At 40.2% G+C, this 17,769-nt stretch overlaps 1 protein-coding gene across 5 annotated transcripts in view; it reads left to right on the forward strand.

Moving 5' to 3' along the window:
• Window positions 1-6,377, forward strand: part of LOC311272565 (low-density lipoprotein receptor class A domain-containing protein 4-like) — a 37,549-nt gene extending 31,172 nt beyond the window's left edge. Inside the window, exons 2-6 of one of the 5 annotated variants that reach the window (XR_014624577.1) lie at window positions 1,922-2,073; window positions 2,577-2,627; window positions 3,184-3,763; window positions 4,626-4,656; window positions 4,771-6,377. Coding sequence is in view for 1 of the 5 variants with exons in the window: in XM_084379080.1 (XP_084235206.1) it covers window positions 1,922-2,073; window positions 2,577-2,627; window positions 3,184-3,690 (710 nt within the window). In the remaining 4 variants the exon portion in view is untranslated. Of the gene's footprint in view, window positions 1-1,921; window positions 2,074-2,576; window positions 2,628-3,183 lie in introns of all 5 variants that reach the window. The other 4 variants (XR_014624575.1, XR_014624576.1, XR_014624578.1 and 1 more) reach the window with 4 other exon arrangements.
• The last annotated feature ends 11,392 nt before the right edge of the window (window positions 6,378-17,769 follow it).

Genomic DNA, 17,769 nt, shown 5'->3' on the forward strand with positions numbered 1-17,769 from the left:
TGCACGGTCTCAGCTGGAACTTATGTTATGGAAGCAAAATAGCCCAAAATCTCAAAGATGACCAGTGCATGAGAAAATGGTGTTTTCACCTGTAGTGTCCCTGGGCTGGAAGCAACACAGGACAATATGGAATGAACTGATTAAATGTCTTGGGGAAATAATAGGAGGAAGGTCAGGTTAGGTTTACCTCTTGCAGAGCTGGCCCAAGCCTTTTGCGGGCCCTAAGCATAATTTGATTTGGGGCCCCCCTCCCACCACTGCAAAGTCACCTGTGCTTGACAATTACTGACACAAATGTCACACTATAATTTTACATTATATATTGTATTAATACAGTGACGGATTATGAACTACTGTCCTCCTGGGCACAGATGCATAATTTGTACGAAAGTGGGTGCAAATGGGAGAAGGGGGGTCTGGGGGTCCTCTCCCAGTAAATTCTGAATTTGGTAGATGTGATTTCCTGTATTCTGGTGCATTTTTGGGATGGCCAGCTGGAGAAGGGCAATACCTAAATTAGTTCAGTTTCATAGCCTTTTGCTTTTTGACTTATTGAGGTAGTGACTTCACGCAACGACATGGGCTTCAGGGCCCCTTGACCTCTTGGGCCCAGTAGGCTCATTCAGTAATCCATCCTTGCTCACATGCCACAAATGTTTTGGGGCTCCTGGCCCCTCTAGACCTCTGGCCCCCTAGGCTTGGTAGACCCCTGTATTAATATAGTTGTTATTTACACCAAACCAATCACCTTTTAACCTTAGAGCAGGGGTGGGCAAATCATTTTTCCAAGGGGCCACATGACAAACCCGAGCTGTAATTTGAACTTAATTCTACTCAATATTAATTTTCTCTCATTTTAAAAATCTGAGAGCTGTGGGATGTCATTCCCTTCGCTCACACAGAACTCTTGAATCTCTTCTCTCAGTTCCCATACTCTTTTAAGCACTTTGCCCAGACTGAGCCATTTCAGTCCCAACTTGTTCAAACATGCATTTACCTCTGTGAATATATCACTCCCAGTTGTTTTCCCTTTCATTGACTGCATTGCTGCCAGCTGATGAATAGCTGTGCTGTGTCACGTACATCGCAGCTCATCCAAAGCCAAGGAAATAAAGTCAAAGTTGGCCGCGCTGTTTGCAGCTGAAGCTCCAGGTTTCCCGCAATGTCCTCGATCCTCCTCGTTACAGTGCGTCAGGAGAGGGGCACATTCTCAAAAGCCTCCTTTTTCTCCGGGCATATTAGTGCTACAGAGTCCAACAAACACTCCTTAATAATCGGTTTACTGTTTCTAGCAATTCTGTGGGATATGACATTACTTGTCTTGACAGCTGCATCTCTGGATGTGTGAAGTTTGGTAAAAAGCAAAGCATCTGACTCCCTTGACCACTCTTCGCAACCTCTGCACCACAAACTAAGCACACGGCTTTACCATTGACTTCTGTAAATAAATATTTAGCAGTCCAAGTCTTGTTAAAAATATGACATTCGGTATCAATCTTTCTTTTTTTGGCGTGAGCTGACACTTTGAGGGCTAGTTGCTAGCATCAGCATCATCTATAGCTGTCCACGCTTGTGTGTACGTGCGCATCCGCACGTAAATAAAAAAACAAAAGCACCATTTTCAAAATAAAAGCAACACAGCTGTATTGCATGCATGGCGTAAATACTTTTTCACTTATATTCTGATTTACGATTTACCTCAAGCGGGCCATACAGGGACGGCCAAAAGTAAAAAATATTAAATAAAAAACCAAACAATTTTTTTCTCGATTGGGGGGCCCCAAGCAGCGGCTTAGTTCGCTTATGCCTCGGGCCGGCTCTGACCTCTTGTGCCAGTTGATGAGGTTATTCAGTAATAAGTGAAAACTACCTTTCCTCTAATGTCCTTCATGTGTCTCTCTCCATCTCTGTGTATCTGCAGCTGAACTGGAGTTTGTTCAGATAGTAATAATCCTGCTGGTGATGACCTTCATGATAGTCGTCATCATCTGCCTACTCAACCACTATCGGCTGCCAGCCCTGGCCTTCCTCAGTCGGCTCAGCCACACCCAGAGGGACCAGGCCACACAAATGGTAGGTGACAGTACCACCACAATGAGATGGGCTGGTATTATTCGGAGTTTGGTCAGCTCATCCGAAGAAAATAGATACCAAACTCAAAAATCCAAATGACCTCCATAGATGGTTGGATTTTTATGCTCTATGTTCACAGTTCAATTCAGTATTTAGTATCAAAACGTTTATTTCATATTTGAATGATTGGAACTATTTTGCTATAAATCCTATAGCAATATCTGAACATGCTCTTTAAATGTTATTTTCCCATATTGGTGGCTAGGTCAGTCACTCTAAAGTGTCTGCCCTCTGGGAGTCACTGCCCTCATCAGATTGACAAAAAAGACAAATCACAGCCTGTGATAATGTACAGACTCCAGTCAGAGTTTAGTTGTATATCACTTCCTGTTTGATTAATCAGTAATGGCTATTCATCTCAATATGTGGTGTAATAAAGACACTTTATGTAATGAGTCTCCATCCTCTCTGTCTCTCTCTGTCTCTCTCTGTCTGTCTCTCAGGATGGCAGTGAGTGGTCAGACAGTGTGCTGACTCAGCAGAGACATGGTCAGGTCAGTAATGCCTGTTGAGCATGACGTCACATTTCATGTGCTCAGTAAAAGAGTGTTGGATTAAATGTACAGGTAATGCTAGACAGATGTTGATAGTCTGGTGTTTAAAACCAGCACTGAATGCTTCATCATTCCTCAAAGAAAACAGTGTGGTTTATTGCACAGGGTAAAGCAGGTTAGGCTCTCTCTGCTGGCTCATGAGAGGAATGCACTGTGGGGATGTCATCATTTATCCTCTCAAATAAATGTTAAGCACCTTGCTTTTACACTCATACATCTCATACAACATAAGAGTTTCATCACATGTATGATTTATTTTTATGTATTTTTTTTCATATACTATCCAACATATATGTGAACTCTTAAGAAGAGGAGACTTCTACTTCTTAGTTCATGAGTTTCTTTCATTTGATTCCTTAGTTCTTGGAAAGTTACTCTACACCTCGTAGACCAAGTTGTTTCAGGAACAAAGAAGCACTTATTGTGACCAACCTTAATTACCTTTGTTTGGTGATTTAAATGGCTTTCTTTGATCTATGTGTTTGTCTGTACTCAGGTCATGTGTGGCCATCTGAACAGCAGTCTGCCACCATTCATACAGCAGCAGCAACTGTGTCGCCTCCAGCACACCTATCCCGACCTGCGGCAGGAGATCATCGACCTTCCCCCCATCATCTGCCTGTCAGACGGGGAGGAGCTGCTGCCCTACAAAGGTCACTGCAGCTTACAGCTCCGCCACCCAGAGCAGCAGTTGGAGCTTGTCCGAGCTGCTGTGCATGCTCCCCCGAATCGGACCGTCTGCGATGGTGACCTCATAGACGTTTATATACACAGTAAGAGTGTGCAGGCCCCCAGCAGGAACTCTGGAACCAATCACTGTAATGTCAGGACAGAGGAACCCCCACCCTCTTACACTGAGGTGATGGGAGACTACCCTGGGCCACACAGCAATAATGCCCCACCCACAGACAATGGCTCACAATATGACAGCTCACAGACTGGGTTCTGTGCTGGCAGCAGTGAAAGCACAACAACCTCTACTGACTTTAACAGGAGCAGCTGACAGAATAATCCAGTATGGGAGAAGAACGAGGGGAGCTGACATGTCCTCCCATACTAAGCTGAACTCGTTTTAGGTAATATTAAGCTACAAGATCTTTTATTATGTACTAAAAATCCCTGCTATGGTTTTCTATTTTTGTATGGGTCATTTCATGCCAACTCTCCCAGAATTCAGAGCTTTTCCCAATTCATCGCATGGAAGTTTTTACAATGTTGATTTTCATGAAAAAATCTATTACATTCATGGGACCTTTCAAAGTCCTATAGTTGTACTCATAATACTTTTTAGTTATGATGTTTTGAAGTTTGGCCCTCTGAGCTAAATTTAATCATTTTTGTGATTCTTTGTATGTGTATTGTAAGACTTGCAAGACTGCTTATTTTTCACTGGACTGGGTTTAAATGTGCCCTGAACATTCAAGTTTATGTTTGGAGTACAGCAATAGTATTTTAAAAGGTCCTATGAAACTAATGGAGTTTTTCAAGAAAATCCATGAGGGGAACTGGGAGGGCCTTGGTGAGTCGGTATAGAACGGCCCATCTGAAGTTGCACTAACATGTTTGTGTTTGTCAGAACGTTGCTCCAGTCAGAAGGATTGTCACAAATAAGATTGTCAGCCATTTTTCTATTTCGCTTTGACATGAACGACAAAATCCAGCTTTTGTTTGGACAATCAAAGGAAACTGGACAAACCCTTTTTGAATGCTTTTGAGAAGTAATGCTATAGAGCCAAGGTTACATGTGGGATATGCTTTTGGATAAAAATATGTATTTTTTTAATTTATTTGATGTTGCAGCCTGAGGCAAAGCCTATATTATTTTGTTAATGTTTGAGCAGAATTTAATGTGAGCCACAGTTCAGGGAGTTTTACCATAACCTCCCATGGTAGCCTGGCCTGGGACCTGATACTCTGTGTGTCTTCTTTCTTTTCCAGTCAGTCCTTGCTGCTGCCACATGCTGCTGATGTCAGTTTTAGTACCTCACATTTTACTATTTTTTTAATCTTGTGCGCACAAGCTATTTTCTTGTATCAGTGACCTTTTTTTCACCTTTCCTTTTATTTTCTGTCTTCTCTTTAGACAACTGGAATGGCACTCAGTAGAGAGCATACCCCCACTAAGGCCCAACAGTCACCTTTAATTCAATCAAGCCTATTCCAATATCAAATAAAACATTTTTAAAACCGCTAGATCCAGATTTTTATTTGGATCTGCATTAGATTGTTCTCACTCACAGATGTCAGACACCTAAATACGCTGAACGAAAATGTGGAAAAAAGCCCTTTCTTACAATGATGTGAGATATAGTGAGATAAAATTCCTGGATCCATCCCCCTATCTGGATGTGCAACAATAGACAAACCAACTAATCAACGGACACAGGTGACAACATAACCTCCTTGGCAGAGGAAATAAAGGCATAAAATAGCTAAACAAATACTTTTAAATACTGGTAATAGAATCCATTATTCTGAAGGGATCCGGAATATTATTTGGATTATTTATTTATTATTATTATTGTTACACTATTAATTGTTTTACCTTTAATATCACTATCACACAACCAAATACTGTAAAATCACTGTTCATTATTATACTACGACTTCAATCATACCATTATATATATATATTAATGATTAAAACAAAGTTTGTGATGATGTTAGTGATGATAATGGGATGATTGTACAAGCCCGATGTGTTAGTTATAGTGTAACAATTCAGTGATTGAACACTATATGGTTGCCTTGTAGTGATATTATAGATGTTTTAATGAAAATCATAGTGCAGAAATATAAAAGATCTATTAAGAATGATGGATTTTGATCAGTATTTCAAGTATTTCTAGATATATAGATGCTTTCTTTGCAATCCATACATTCAGTACAGTCCATAAGGTTCGATTTGGCGCACCAGATGTTTCTAGGAAAAAACCTGGAAAAATTTGCTACAAAAAATAACCAGTCATATCATATTTTTTTTCTAAGGTTAAATAGATTTTTAAAATACATAGGATCCTGAATTATTCTATATTTTTCATAATCTGAACATGGCAGGTAGAGTTACACTTGGCGCAGAAAGTCAGTCAGTCACATAAGGGAACTTAAGACCCTAGTACCATTTTGCATCATAGCATTACAATAGGTGCTTGCTCTTGGCCCATGGTTCAGTTTTAATTTTGACCCTCCAGGGGAAAAGTTCTGACACTGCTAAGTTAAAGAAAAGACAGGAAATAAGGAGAGACGAAACACATGTCTTGTTTGCATAGGATGAAACATATCACCTAAAAGGACTTAAGGAGCTCCATAAAATTGTTATTTAGGAAAAATGTTGAAAGTAGATGTTTGTTCTGTCTTTGTGTTTGTTGTGCTCTTGTCATTCCCAGTTTACAGTGTTTTCAGACTTGTTTTCAGGAGGGTTTCCATGCTACATGGGTATGAGCTAACTGATGTTGATATTGCATCTGCCACAGGAAACACTTGCACTTAAAAAGACCCCACCTCCGATGTGCCTCACTTCCAATGGTGCTTTTTAGCAGTCTGACTCTTGAGTCTGGATCTGTACAGTACTGTATATAACTTAATATATTATGCACATGCCCCTTCCTAGTGGGTAGAACAACCACAAGAGACCATTGATATGGTCAAAATGTATACATTAAAGCAAAGAGACTGCATCTGAAAGGTGAATGCTTGTCAGCAGGTGTTGTCTTTCTTTTTAGTTAATGGTAAATGGTCTTGCATTTCTATAGCGCTTTTCCAGTCTGACAGCTCAAAGTGCTTTACAATACTTGCCACATTCACACACTGATGGCGGAGGCTGCCATGCAAGGTGCCAACTGCTCATCAGGAGCAATGTGGGGTTCAGTATCTTGCTCAAGGACACTTTGACATGTAGCTGAGGGTAGCCGGGATTCAAACCAGTGACCTTCCAATTACTAGACGACCCGCTCTACCTCCTGAGCTACAGCCGCACCAGTGGCTGTGGCTTAGTGGAATCAGAAAACACTGACAAAGCACTGACTTTTTTAGCACTGGGATGATTGTGGTGGTCTTGAAATATGAAGCGATGACTGCCCAGCTCAGGGAAATACTGAGGATGTTGGTGAGCGGATCTGTCTGCTCTGCACACTATCTAAGCATATATCCAGGCACATTGTTGGGTCCAGCAGCCTTACATTGGTTCACTCTAGCTAGGGATCACCTGACATCTGCTGTGGACAGCACCTGGGGGTGCAGTTATCCTGGTGGTAGGGTTGCAAGGGAATAAGATTTGCACAGTACAATAACCATCTAAGAAAATATCCCAGTATTAAACAGATGTCACCGCCATTATTATCAGTTCAAATGACATCAAACACAATTAAAACAAGGGTTTTTTAGTTGAACAAACACTTTATTATAATTTCGCAAAATATTATCTCCTGACAGACATGAAACTTGATAGAAAGATAATATTTTTTAAATCACACGAATATGTTCAATGCAACCGTAGATGAGGAAATTTACATACATTGATAATTATCAATTTTCATACTACGCTCCACCTTGAAAACTGTTCACTGCTGCTGCAACCCTATCCGGTGGGAATGTCATTCATGGCTTCAAACTGTGCACAGAAGTCACTCAGTGACTCAGGCGGGAGGTGTTGCTCTCAGCCCCAAGGCATGGTCTTGGTCATAGCCAGAAACACCTGCCACATATGTTGTGTGTCACCTGAATTCAAAAGCAATCATGCTATTAATACTAACATCTCTTGGTCATTGACAGTATTGTTCAACAAAGTATTGTATATTGTTAAGGCTATGTAAAAAAAAAAAAAAACTCTTTTGACCATTTTAAAAAACGATGATGAAATAAAAAAAGAACATCAAAGGTTTTAAAATGTATGTTTAATTGGATACCTGGAACAGATCACAGCCCTGCATCACTTCCTGCCAAGACACCACAGTGTAAAGATCACATACTAACATGTTAACTTCCCAGTTGATCTGTGATATGCCCCAACAATTTGTCTTTTGAAAAACTTGATACCTTTTAGTTGGTATAGCAAAGCCTGTGTTAACAACAGACCGTATTACAGGCTTTCAACAGACAATCCATTGACTTTGAGATGAGAAAACCAAAAATGCTATATTATGTCGTTCACTCATTACTACCATTGTTGGGGGTAAAGTGTTACAGCAATATATTTCTTTGAGCGGTAATAGTGTAATATAACGTGTTGCTAATAATATTTCAGTAATATATTACTACAGTTATGTCATGTAATGTGTTACAATCCCTATTGCCAACTGAAGTGAAGCGTTAATTGTTGTTTTTTTAAGAATCCATCCATACCACACATGACCATATATTGAGCCTATTAATATAGGCTCTACATGTGTTTTATATAGCTAAGCCTCTAAGTTCTTTGTCCAGTCTGTGTGACTTAAATGAGCCGTATTTCATAGGCCTAATGATGAAGCCTATTCCCCCGAGCACTCTTTTATTTACATTCCTGAATCACACCATGCATTCATGCAGTGCCGGCCCTGACCAATTTGGTGCCCTAGGCAAGATTTTAGCTGGTGCCCTCTTGCATCGCAGTCAATTTCACAATCAATTTTCATACGCTCACACAGAAACTGCATGTATGTATTCAATATTCTATTTCTTTTAAGTCGAAAATATCACACCAAATAAAAACTGAAGAAAGAAACAAGTGATAAATTAAAAATACAATATAAATAAGGCTTTGCACAAACATATTAAAGAATATTCTATTTACATACAAAATAAAAACAGTGAACACGAAAACAAGTGACATAAAATTAATTAAAAACACAATATAAATAAGGTATTGCACAAAATAATAAATAATGAAACAAGTGCAGACATAACAACACACACTAACTATTGCACACAGTATTATCTTTTTAAGAAAAAGAAAATACATTTTTTAAAAATCAGAGACCTCTTGATTTACCGCTTTTTACAATGATTCCAACTGGGGGAGCTGTCTGCATGTTGATTGTATTAAAGGCCTCAACAACACCTCGACAAACTCACTGTACAGCCTTACTCTTCTTGACTTTCTTGATGCAAAGTCATCTATAATGTCATCATATGACGGCTGTTTTCCAACAATATGGTTGATGCTTATAATGGAAAGCCCACTGAGACATTCTTGTGCTATTGTAGATCTCAGGTAGGTTTTAATAAGCTTGAGTTTAGAGAAGCTTGGAAGAGTGGCAGAGATCCTCAGAGCAACCCACATATTGGGATAAATCTCTGTCAGCTTCTTCTCGAGCAGGAAAGTCAAGAGTTCCATGGCTGTCATGTTCTTTGCTGGCAAATGTGGAAAGTTTTGCATTTCCACACATTTCCCTGTCATTAATGTCTGGCTGCCTGTCATGGCTCAGAGCAGTGCTCAGGGTCTGACATTGTTGTAGCAGCTCTTCTTTTGCTAAGTTGTGGAAGTAGAGGAGCACTCCAAACGTGTCTTTTACCTCTCTAAGGTTCTGAAATCTCTCATCAAGTGAAGAGACAACTATATCCACGACCACATTAAAAAAGTTTCCACGTTCATCTCTTCACACTTCTCCTTTGCAGGCCAGGGAATCTCTGGTTTTCTTCAGCAAGTCTACAGCCACATCTAGCTGCATGGCTGTACAAAGGGAAAATCTGTAAGATCTCAATTTCCTCAGCCAAAGACTGGGCTTCAACTCTCACCACAGGGTCTGCAGTAGTTTCCCTCACCTCCAGAAGAGCCTCTCTGACTTGCGCTTAAACTGCACTTTAACACTGATGTAAACTTTAACAAACATAACTGTGACACAATAAACCAAAGGTTTACAACTACCCTATTACTTATAAAGGGGATGGAAAACTAATAGCATTTTAACTGACATACAAGCAGGGAAAACTACGGAAGCGTATTGCATTCACTTGAGTAATTTTTTTTTTTGGTTTGTTTTTCGGAGTAATTATTTCTGTTTTTCTGAGTAATTTTTTTTTGGTCTGTTTTTCAGAGTAATTTTTTTTTGGTCTGTTTTTCGGAGTAATTTTTTTTCTGTTTTTCAGAGTAATTTTTTTCTGAGTTTAGAGAGCATTTGAAACAATAGACGCATTCATTCCTTTATTGAAAGCTCGATAATGGAGACAAACATGACCGACTTGTTTAATTGAATCAAGTTTTACTTTGGTCTGGGTTTTAGACACTGGGAGATAGTCCTGTCTTTAAATCGTATAGATGGTATTACCATTAGTTTGTCAACTTTATACAGGCACCTGAGGATGGTGACAAGTCGCCATTCCGAACGTTCACTTTCATGTTTCGGAATGCCGGCCCTTTTTTGAAAAAAGATCGCCATTCCGAACCTGAAACCCTAACCTTAACCATAACCTGGTCGGAATGGCGGTCCGTCGGAATTGGGGTCGCCCCCCCTGAATGAGGACTTTTGCGGTTGTTCAGAAGGAAAGCCCATTCAGATCTGCTAGAAATGTATAGACATATACATAGTACATAGTAATGTACATAGTACATTACTCCAGATCAGTTGGACAGATATGGCAGTTTGGAGGTTTTCGCGGGAGTTCGAAGTATCGCGATAATTCAGGGAAAAAAAATTACTCCGAAAAACAGAAAAAAATTACCACGAAAAACAGAAAATAAATTACTCTGAAAAACAGGAAAAATAATTAGTCAGAAAAACAGAAAAAAGAAACAAACCAAAAAAAAATTACTCAGAAAAACAGACCAAAAAAAAATTACTCAGAAAAACAGACCAAAAAAAAAAAAATTACTCAGAAAAACAGACCAAAAAATAAATTACTCAAGTGAATGCAATACGCTTCCGTAGAAAACACAGCCAACAGGTTAAAATAACACCTGAACAGGCCTAATGTTAGGCATTCGCCTATACAGCCTATGCCGAGGGCTGGCTCTGCATTCATGCATCAACATATAGGTCTTTTAATATGATAAATCTATTTTTGGCCCGTGTACTGAAGGATCCATATGTACTGTAGTAGAGGGCTTAAACATTTTGTTTCTTGTTATAGGGGTGCATATTGATAAGTCAAGTGAAAAGGCTCGTCTGAAACTGTGCCCAAACCTTCACGGAGTGTCTAATCATTGGCTTGAACCATTGGCTCACTCTATGAAAAGTGTCTGGTCACAGGTTCTGGAGATTGGAACCTGGAGCAAAGCAAAGCATGTAAAGAGGCAGGCCCACAAGACGAGACCTCTAACTAACTACTTTAGGTCACTTTCATTTGACGAGTTAAGCCAGTATAACATAGCATGTATAAACTACATGGAAAAAAGTATTGGACCACCTACACATTTCACCTACAGGAGCTTTTATGATATACCATTCTAAATCCGTAGGCAGTAATATGGAGTCGGTTCCTTAGTAAGCTGAAGCATTAAGATTTCCCTTCACTGGAACTAAGGGGCTCAGGCCAACCCCAGAAAAACAACCCCATAGCATTATCCCTCCTCCAACAAACTTAACAGTTGGCACAATGCAGTCAGGCAGGCAACGTTCTCCTGGCATTTGCCAAACCCAGACTCCTCCATCAGACCACCAGATAGAGAAGCGGGATTCGTCACCCCACAGAACATATTTCCACTGCTCCAGAGTGGCAGCGTGCTTTACACCACTCCATCCAACATTTGGCATTGTACTTGGTGATGTAAGGCTTGCATGCAGCTGCTCAGCCATGGAAACCCATATCATGAAGCTCTTACTTTAAAAGGGGAATCAGTTAAATGTGATCTGGTGGCTACTGGGTTGATAGGCATAAGTTCAATTTTTGTGTGTTGATTTTATATCTTGATATCGTCCCAAATGTATTTAATAAGATGAGTGTTTGTGGCAGACTGCTCAATGGGTTAGATAAGTACAAAATCATATCTTCCGCGTATAGGGATACTTTGTGTTCAGATTTCTTTCTCCATATAACTTTAATTGAAAAGTCATCGGGCAGGGCTATTGTAAGCGGCTCAATTGCCAAAGCAAATAAGAGAAGAGACAAGGGGCAACCCTGTCGGGTTCCACAACACAGTGAAATAAAAGGACAAAGGATATTCAGTAATCTATGTAAAAAATTTAAATGTCAGGCTAACATTTTAGTGAGCAATTTACTGTCAATATTCAATAGGGAAATGGGTTGATATGTGCTGCGTTCAAGGGGGTTTTATCCTTTTTAGGGATTAATGATATGACAGCTTGTCTCATTGTTTCAGATAATGAGCTGGACGTAAATGATTCTTCATAGACTGGAAGTAGGATAGGAACAAGCTAATTGGCAAATAAAAACATTTAAAAAACTTGCTTGGAAATCCATCCATTTTCCTTTTTGCATCGTTTTGGTTGCACCAGTAAATTCCACAAAATGGATTTGGATCTGTGGCAGCTTCTTCGTTAATTAAGGCTGCTAAAAAAAAAAGAGTCAAAGATTCATCATTACTAGATTCTGAAGAATATATGTTATATGTTTGGAAAAAAATATTGATCTCTAGGGGTTCTGTAATTTTATTCCCATCTCATTAATTCCAATTATAGATTGATCTGTCAGTCTTTTGTTGTAATTGGTGAACCAGAATGTTTTCAGTCTTGTCACTGTACTCATATATCTTATGTCTTAATTTATTTCTAAAATTTTCAGCATAATTTGTGGATAAGAGATCAAATTCAGTTTGAAGTGTTAGTCATTTCTTAAATAAATCAGGTGATGGAGAATGGGCCAATATTCCATCCAATTGTAGGATATCTTTGGTTAAAATTTTAAGGCGCTCATTTTGGGTTTATTTTAGTTGGACACTATATGATATAATGGGACCCCTAAGATATGCTTTCCTTGATTCCCAAATTAATGAATTAATCAATAAAAAAGACATTCCTGGAGTTTGATTACATACTAGATAGTCTGTTATCTCAGACCAAGCCATGGGAGGTAGCTTGAGCATGTGGTTGGTATACATAGAGTCATCAATAGTGGAGCATGATCTGATATTACTATTGCCTGATATTCACATTCTGTAATTAATGGAAGCAATTCAGAATCAGAATCAGAATCAGCCTTTATTGTCACTGTACAAGTACAGCGAAATTTCAGCAATTGCCCCATCAGTACATATACAACAATACACACGATAAAACAGACATAACAGGATGATTGGGCATAAGAGGGGGGAGGAAAGGGGGGAAAAAACAAGAGGAAGGAGGAGGAAACAAAAAAAAACCTCAGCGGGAAAAAAAAGAAACCCTCAGCAACATAAGCACATATGAGCACATTTTACACCATAAAAAACACAAAAAACAACTTGCACCGGGGTAGGGGGGGAAGGGGAGGAGGAGGTGTTCCAGCTCAGACAGACAGACAGCCAGCCTCAGCCACAGCCATCATCGGCGCAGCCATCATCGGCGCCGCCAGCGCGGACCCCGCCTGTCGCACTGGGGGGTGAAAGCGGCGAAGGCGTGGGATTGGGGTTTGGGGGTGTTCTGCCCTGAATGTGTTTAATATGTTTAAAAGACACTCAAAATGATTTTGAAATGTTAATTTACTGTTTTCTATCTTTATAAGTATTTGCGGCACTTTTATTTTGAAAATCTCCCAACTAACGGGAAGTAGGAAGTAAAACGTAAACGAGGAAAAATGTGTGTGCATCGTCTCACAGCCGCATCAATGCAGTTATTCTCTCAGAAAGCAATGGTTGTAAGTGTTACACAGTGTTTACAGGCTTGATAAGATGTGTTAATTACTTTTATGTGTATTTTGTGTATAAAAGTAGCAGTATAATGTCGTGGCTTGTGGGACAGCAGTGTGTATACTTACCTGCTAATTTGCCTTGTTTTCTAGCCTGCTGTGCTAATACCTGTTGAGTTAATATCAAGCAGTTGATACTTGAGCCGATATTTACATAGAGAGAACAGTACAGGGGGTGTTGCATATGTGCATGTGTGTAAGTGTCCATGGATGCGTGTGTGTACATAAACCTGGAGAGTCGCCCCGTCTAGTCTCACAATCAGTGCCTCAGTTCGCAGGGTGTCATCGCGATATGGAGACGTCCTTGATCGGGTCCCAGACAGAGTCAACAATCAACAGGTGTCCGTGAAGAAGGGAGGGAGGAATAGGGGAAAGAGCGTCTCACTGCAGCGATCTCTGGGGGAGTTGTTCCAACACCAGCCTTGGCCAAGGCCCGGAATGCAGATTAGATATGATTGTTTGGGTGAGTAGTCGCATTTCAATAGACACGACTTACTCTGTTTGTCCATTCTGGTCCTCAAATCGATCCGTTCGCCTTTGCAAAGCCGAAAACTTCTCCAAGATGTTTCCCATGTTGCGGTTGATGACCGCAGTCAGCGTGTTCACAGCTCTTTCCAAGGTGTTATCCATATTGCGGTTCATTACCACAGTCAGCGTGTTCAAAACTCTTTCCAAGGTGTTATCCATATTGCGGTTCAAAGTCACAGTCTGAGTGCTAACAGCTCTGCTCACTCCATCAATCATGTTGGTCAGCTTCATTGGGCTTTGGACTGCTGTCACCGTCTTCTGAATTTTTCGATACACCAGGGCAATGCCTAATCCAATCAGCAGAAAGCCTGTTATCATGGTTCCGAATATGTAAAGATCCTCGATGTCCTCTACGGAAAGAATCGCCAGGCACACGACCCTCCACTTCTCCCAGGAGTCCATCATGTAACCAGGGGCGAACGTCGAGCTTCTCGTTGAGAAAATTCTGTCAATTGCGTTGAGGGACCAGTTGACCAATTCCATGGTTTAGATTTAGAGAGCAATGCGGAGAGAGGTTCCCAAGTTGAGACAAGACAGCACAAGACGCAAGAAGCAAAGCAGGGAAGATAAGGGAGAGGGGAGAGAGGGAGAGATGAGACCGCCTTCGTTGAGAGCAGGAAGTGAGTTTCACTGTCTTTAATAAAATAATCTATGCGTGAAAGTTTTATGGACCACTGAAGAAGAGTTACTTTTGCTTTTAGGGTTTCAAAAATGCCAGGGGCCAATTGTATAAATCATGCACACACATGAATAGTGTACTTACGCCACTTTCCACACAGATTTCCAAATGTATAAAAATCCATGGAGGGTGAGAATGTGTGTAATGGTCCACATCTTTTACACCGCCACTTTCCACGCAGATTTCCGTATGTATAAAAATCCACAGAGGATGAGAATGAATGTACTAGTACACATCTCAAACACCTTGCGTACCACGCAGTCTTTTCAGTCTGATTAGTGTGATGTTGTGATTACATCTATAATTTAAATAAACCTTTACTATGATTACACAGTGATATGCAAGTTAACCTGGTTTAAATGTTTATCTGTATGCATTAAGATGATTATAATTATAATGATCTTCATGTAAATAAACAAATAAATACATGATGTTTACATGAATAAAGATTACATTCAGGTGTGACCTATTATCAGGTCCTTTAAACAGCACTATATAAGGGCTGTAGTCGTGCGTAAAGACTTTGCCACATAATACAATGGCTGCTATGGCGTTGCTAGAGAACATTGCCAATCCGATTTCAGGGCCCGTACTGATTTTCTCTCCCATCATGATGTGCCGCTTTCGATTTCCAAGAGCTGTACTCTTGGATTTGTGTGCTGAACTCGACCCTGTGTTGGAACAGCAGTCCAGAAGAAACCATGCCACCCCTGTCCATTTGCAGGTTTTATCCACAGTTGGGTTGTTGACAACAGGGACATTTCAGCATAACTTGCTGACAGATTGGGGATATCCCAATCTGCTCTGAGCCAAATCATGCCTGTGGTGTGGTCTGGCATTATTTCCTTGTCAAACAGATCAGGTTCCCTTACACAGCAGCTGAACAGGCATCAGCAACATCAAAATGCAATTTGCAGCAATGTCCGGTTTCCCAAATATAATCGGTGCTATCGACTGCACACAAGTTGCAATAACGGGGGCCTTGGGAGGATGAATTTGTTTAGGTTAATCCCAAACATTTTTCACTCCATCAACGTCCAGATCACTTGTGATGCACACATGATGCTAACCAACATGGTTGCTGAATGGCCTGGGTCAAGTCATGATGTGACTTGACCCAGAGAGACAACTCTACCAGCCACCAAAGGTTTGTACAATCATAAGATTGTGAGAGGCTCCCCCAGTTGAACCCGATGCTGAACACCAACCAGCGGCAGCAGCAGACCAACTGCGTCTTGATATAATGTAGCAACTCTAGACATGGTAAGTCAAGTGAACAATGTGTGTTTTATTATGTAGATAATGGATACTTATTTTTTCACAAGATCTTTTAGTGTGGAGTTAATTTCACTCAGTGATTCCCTCAGTGTTACTCGTATCTCCCTAAGTTCAATGGCAAGATTATCAATGGAATTGATGATTTCACTTTGGGTTTGCAGGACACGGCCAGTGAAGACACAGGCACCAGACGAGGCAGGCAATGGCTGTGGCACACTGGCACCAGTTTCACTTCTCTGGACCTCAACCTGTTGGCCGGAGGGACCAGGGTCTTTTTCAGGGTCATCATCCTCATCATCATCTATGAATAAAACATATTGTACATTGAAACAAAGGACAAAGTAGTTGATTTTCATTGCAGGTCAAATTATAATTATATGGCTTTTCAAGATGGCTGCTGCTGCATTTCCCCTGTGCAGAGCCCCTCTGCAATCCTTTGCAATCCTTTAGAAAATGAAAGTTTTTTGTCAAATCTAAAGCAATATTGATGATATGGTACCATTTTATTTTCATCTTTTTGGAAATTTTGAAAAGTTGGTGTATCTGAATCAAGGATATTGCTGGAGGCCTGGGACCACATGGGTTTTGTTTGGACACACAGCATCTTTTAAGTCTACCCAGAAGAACTCCTTTTCTTCTTTTGTGACCTTTTTTGGAAAGAGATGGCGATGACAATCAAAAAACTAGCAGAGGAACTAGAAGAGATCAAGAAATCACTCAACTTTATGTCTGAAGAAATCAGCAAAGTGGTGAAACAGCAAGTCAACCTCATTGGCCTAATGGAAGAGGTTTGTGAGCTGAGGACTACAATCAAGCTAAGAGATGAGAAAATTGAAAGACTGGAACAAAGAATTGATGACTTGGAGCAGTACTCCCGTGCTGATGACCTTATAATCACTGGGCTGGCTACCAAACACCGCAGCTATGCCAGGGTTTTAGCCAGTGACCAACGTGGGGAGGACGCGCCACCTGAGGAGCTGCACACTCTAGAGCAACAAGTGGTCCAATTCATGAACAGTAAGAACATTCATGTAGAGAGTCAACAAATCTCAGCTTGTCACATTCTCCCACGCAAGGATAAAACAAACACGCCTACCATTGTGGTCAAGTTTGCCAACAATAAGCATAAGGTTGGAATGATGAGACAGGCAAAAAAGCTTAAAGGGAGTGGGGTGTATGTCAATGAGCACCTGACAAAGAAAAATGCTGAGATAGCCAGAAATTGCCGTCTTCTTAGAAAGCAGAACAAAATCCAATCCACATGGTCAAGGAATGGAAAAGTGTTTGTGAGGTTAAATGGTCCACCCGAACAAGCCAAGGTGGTTGTGATACGGAATCTGAGAGATCTGGATCAATATAGTTGATGTTTGTTGAAGTGTTTGGAAGCTAGTTGGGGAGCATGGTCTGCTTTTATTTGCCATTATTTTCTGTTGAATGACAATTAAAGATTCTCTTTTTTCGGTTGAAGAAGATGAGGGTAGTGCTCTCCTTGGGAATGAAAATTCCCAAGTTAAGAATGTAAATAAGGAGTTACGTTTTTTCCGTTTAACTGAACATAAATCATTTAGTTTTGAGAATAGTATTGATCCTGAGTAAAATCTTTATGATGATTATAATTTAAAGTCTGAATATTATTCAGAGAATTTGTTTGATAATGCTAATTTGGAAGGTTTTTCAATAATACATTTTAACAGCAGAAGTCTGTATGCTAATTTCATAGAAATCAAAGAGTATTTGGAATCACTCAAATATAAATTTCAAGTGATTGCTATAAGTGAGACTTGGATAACAAAGGAAAAGGGTGCTGATTTTGTGTTAGAAGGTTATGATATTTTTTGT

The sequence above is a fragment of the Pagrus pagrus genome (assembly GCF_965226575.1).
Source record: "Pagrus pagrus genome assembly, chromosome: 17".
Classification (NCBI taxonomy): domain Eukaryota; kingdom Metazoa; phylum Chordata; class Actinopteri; order Spariformes; family Sparidae; genus Pagrus; species Pagrus pagrus.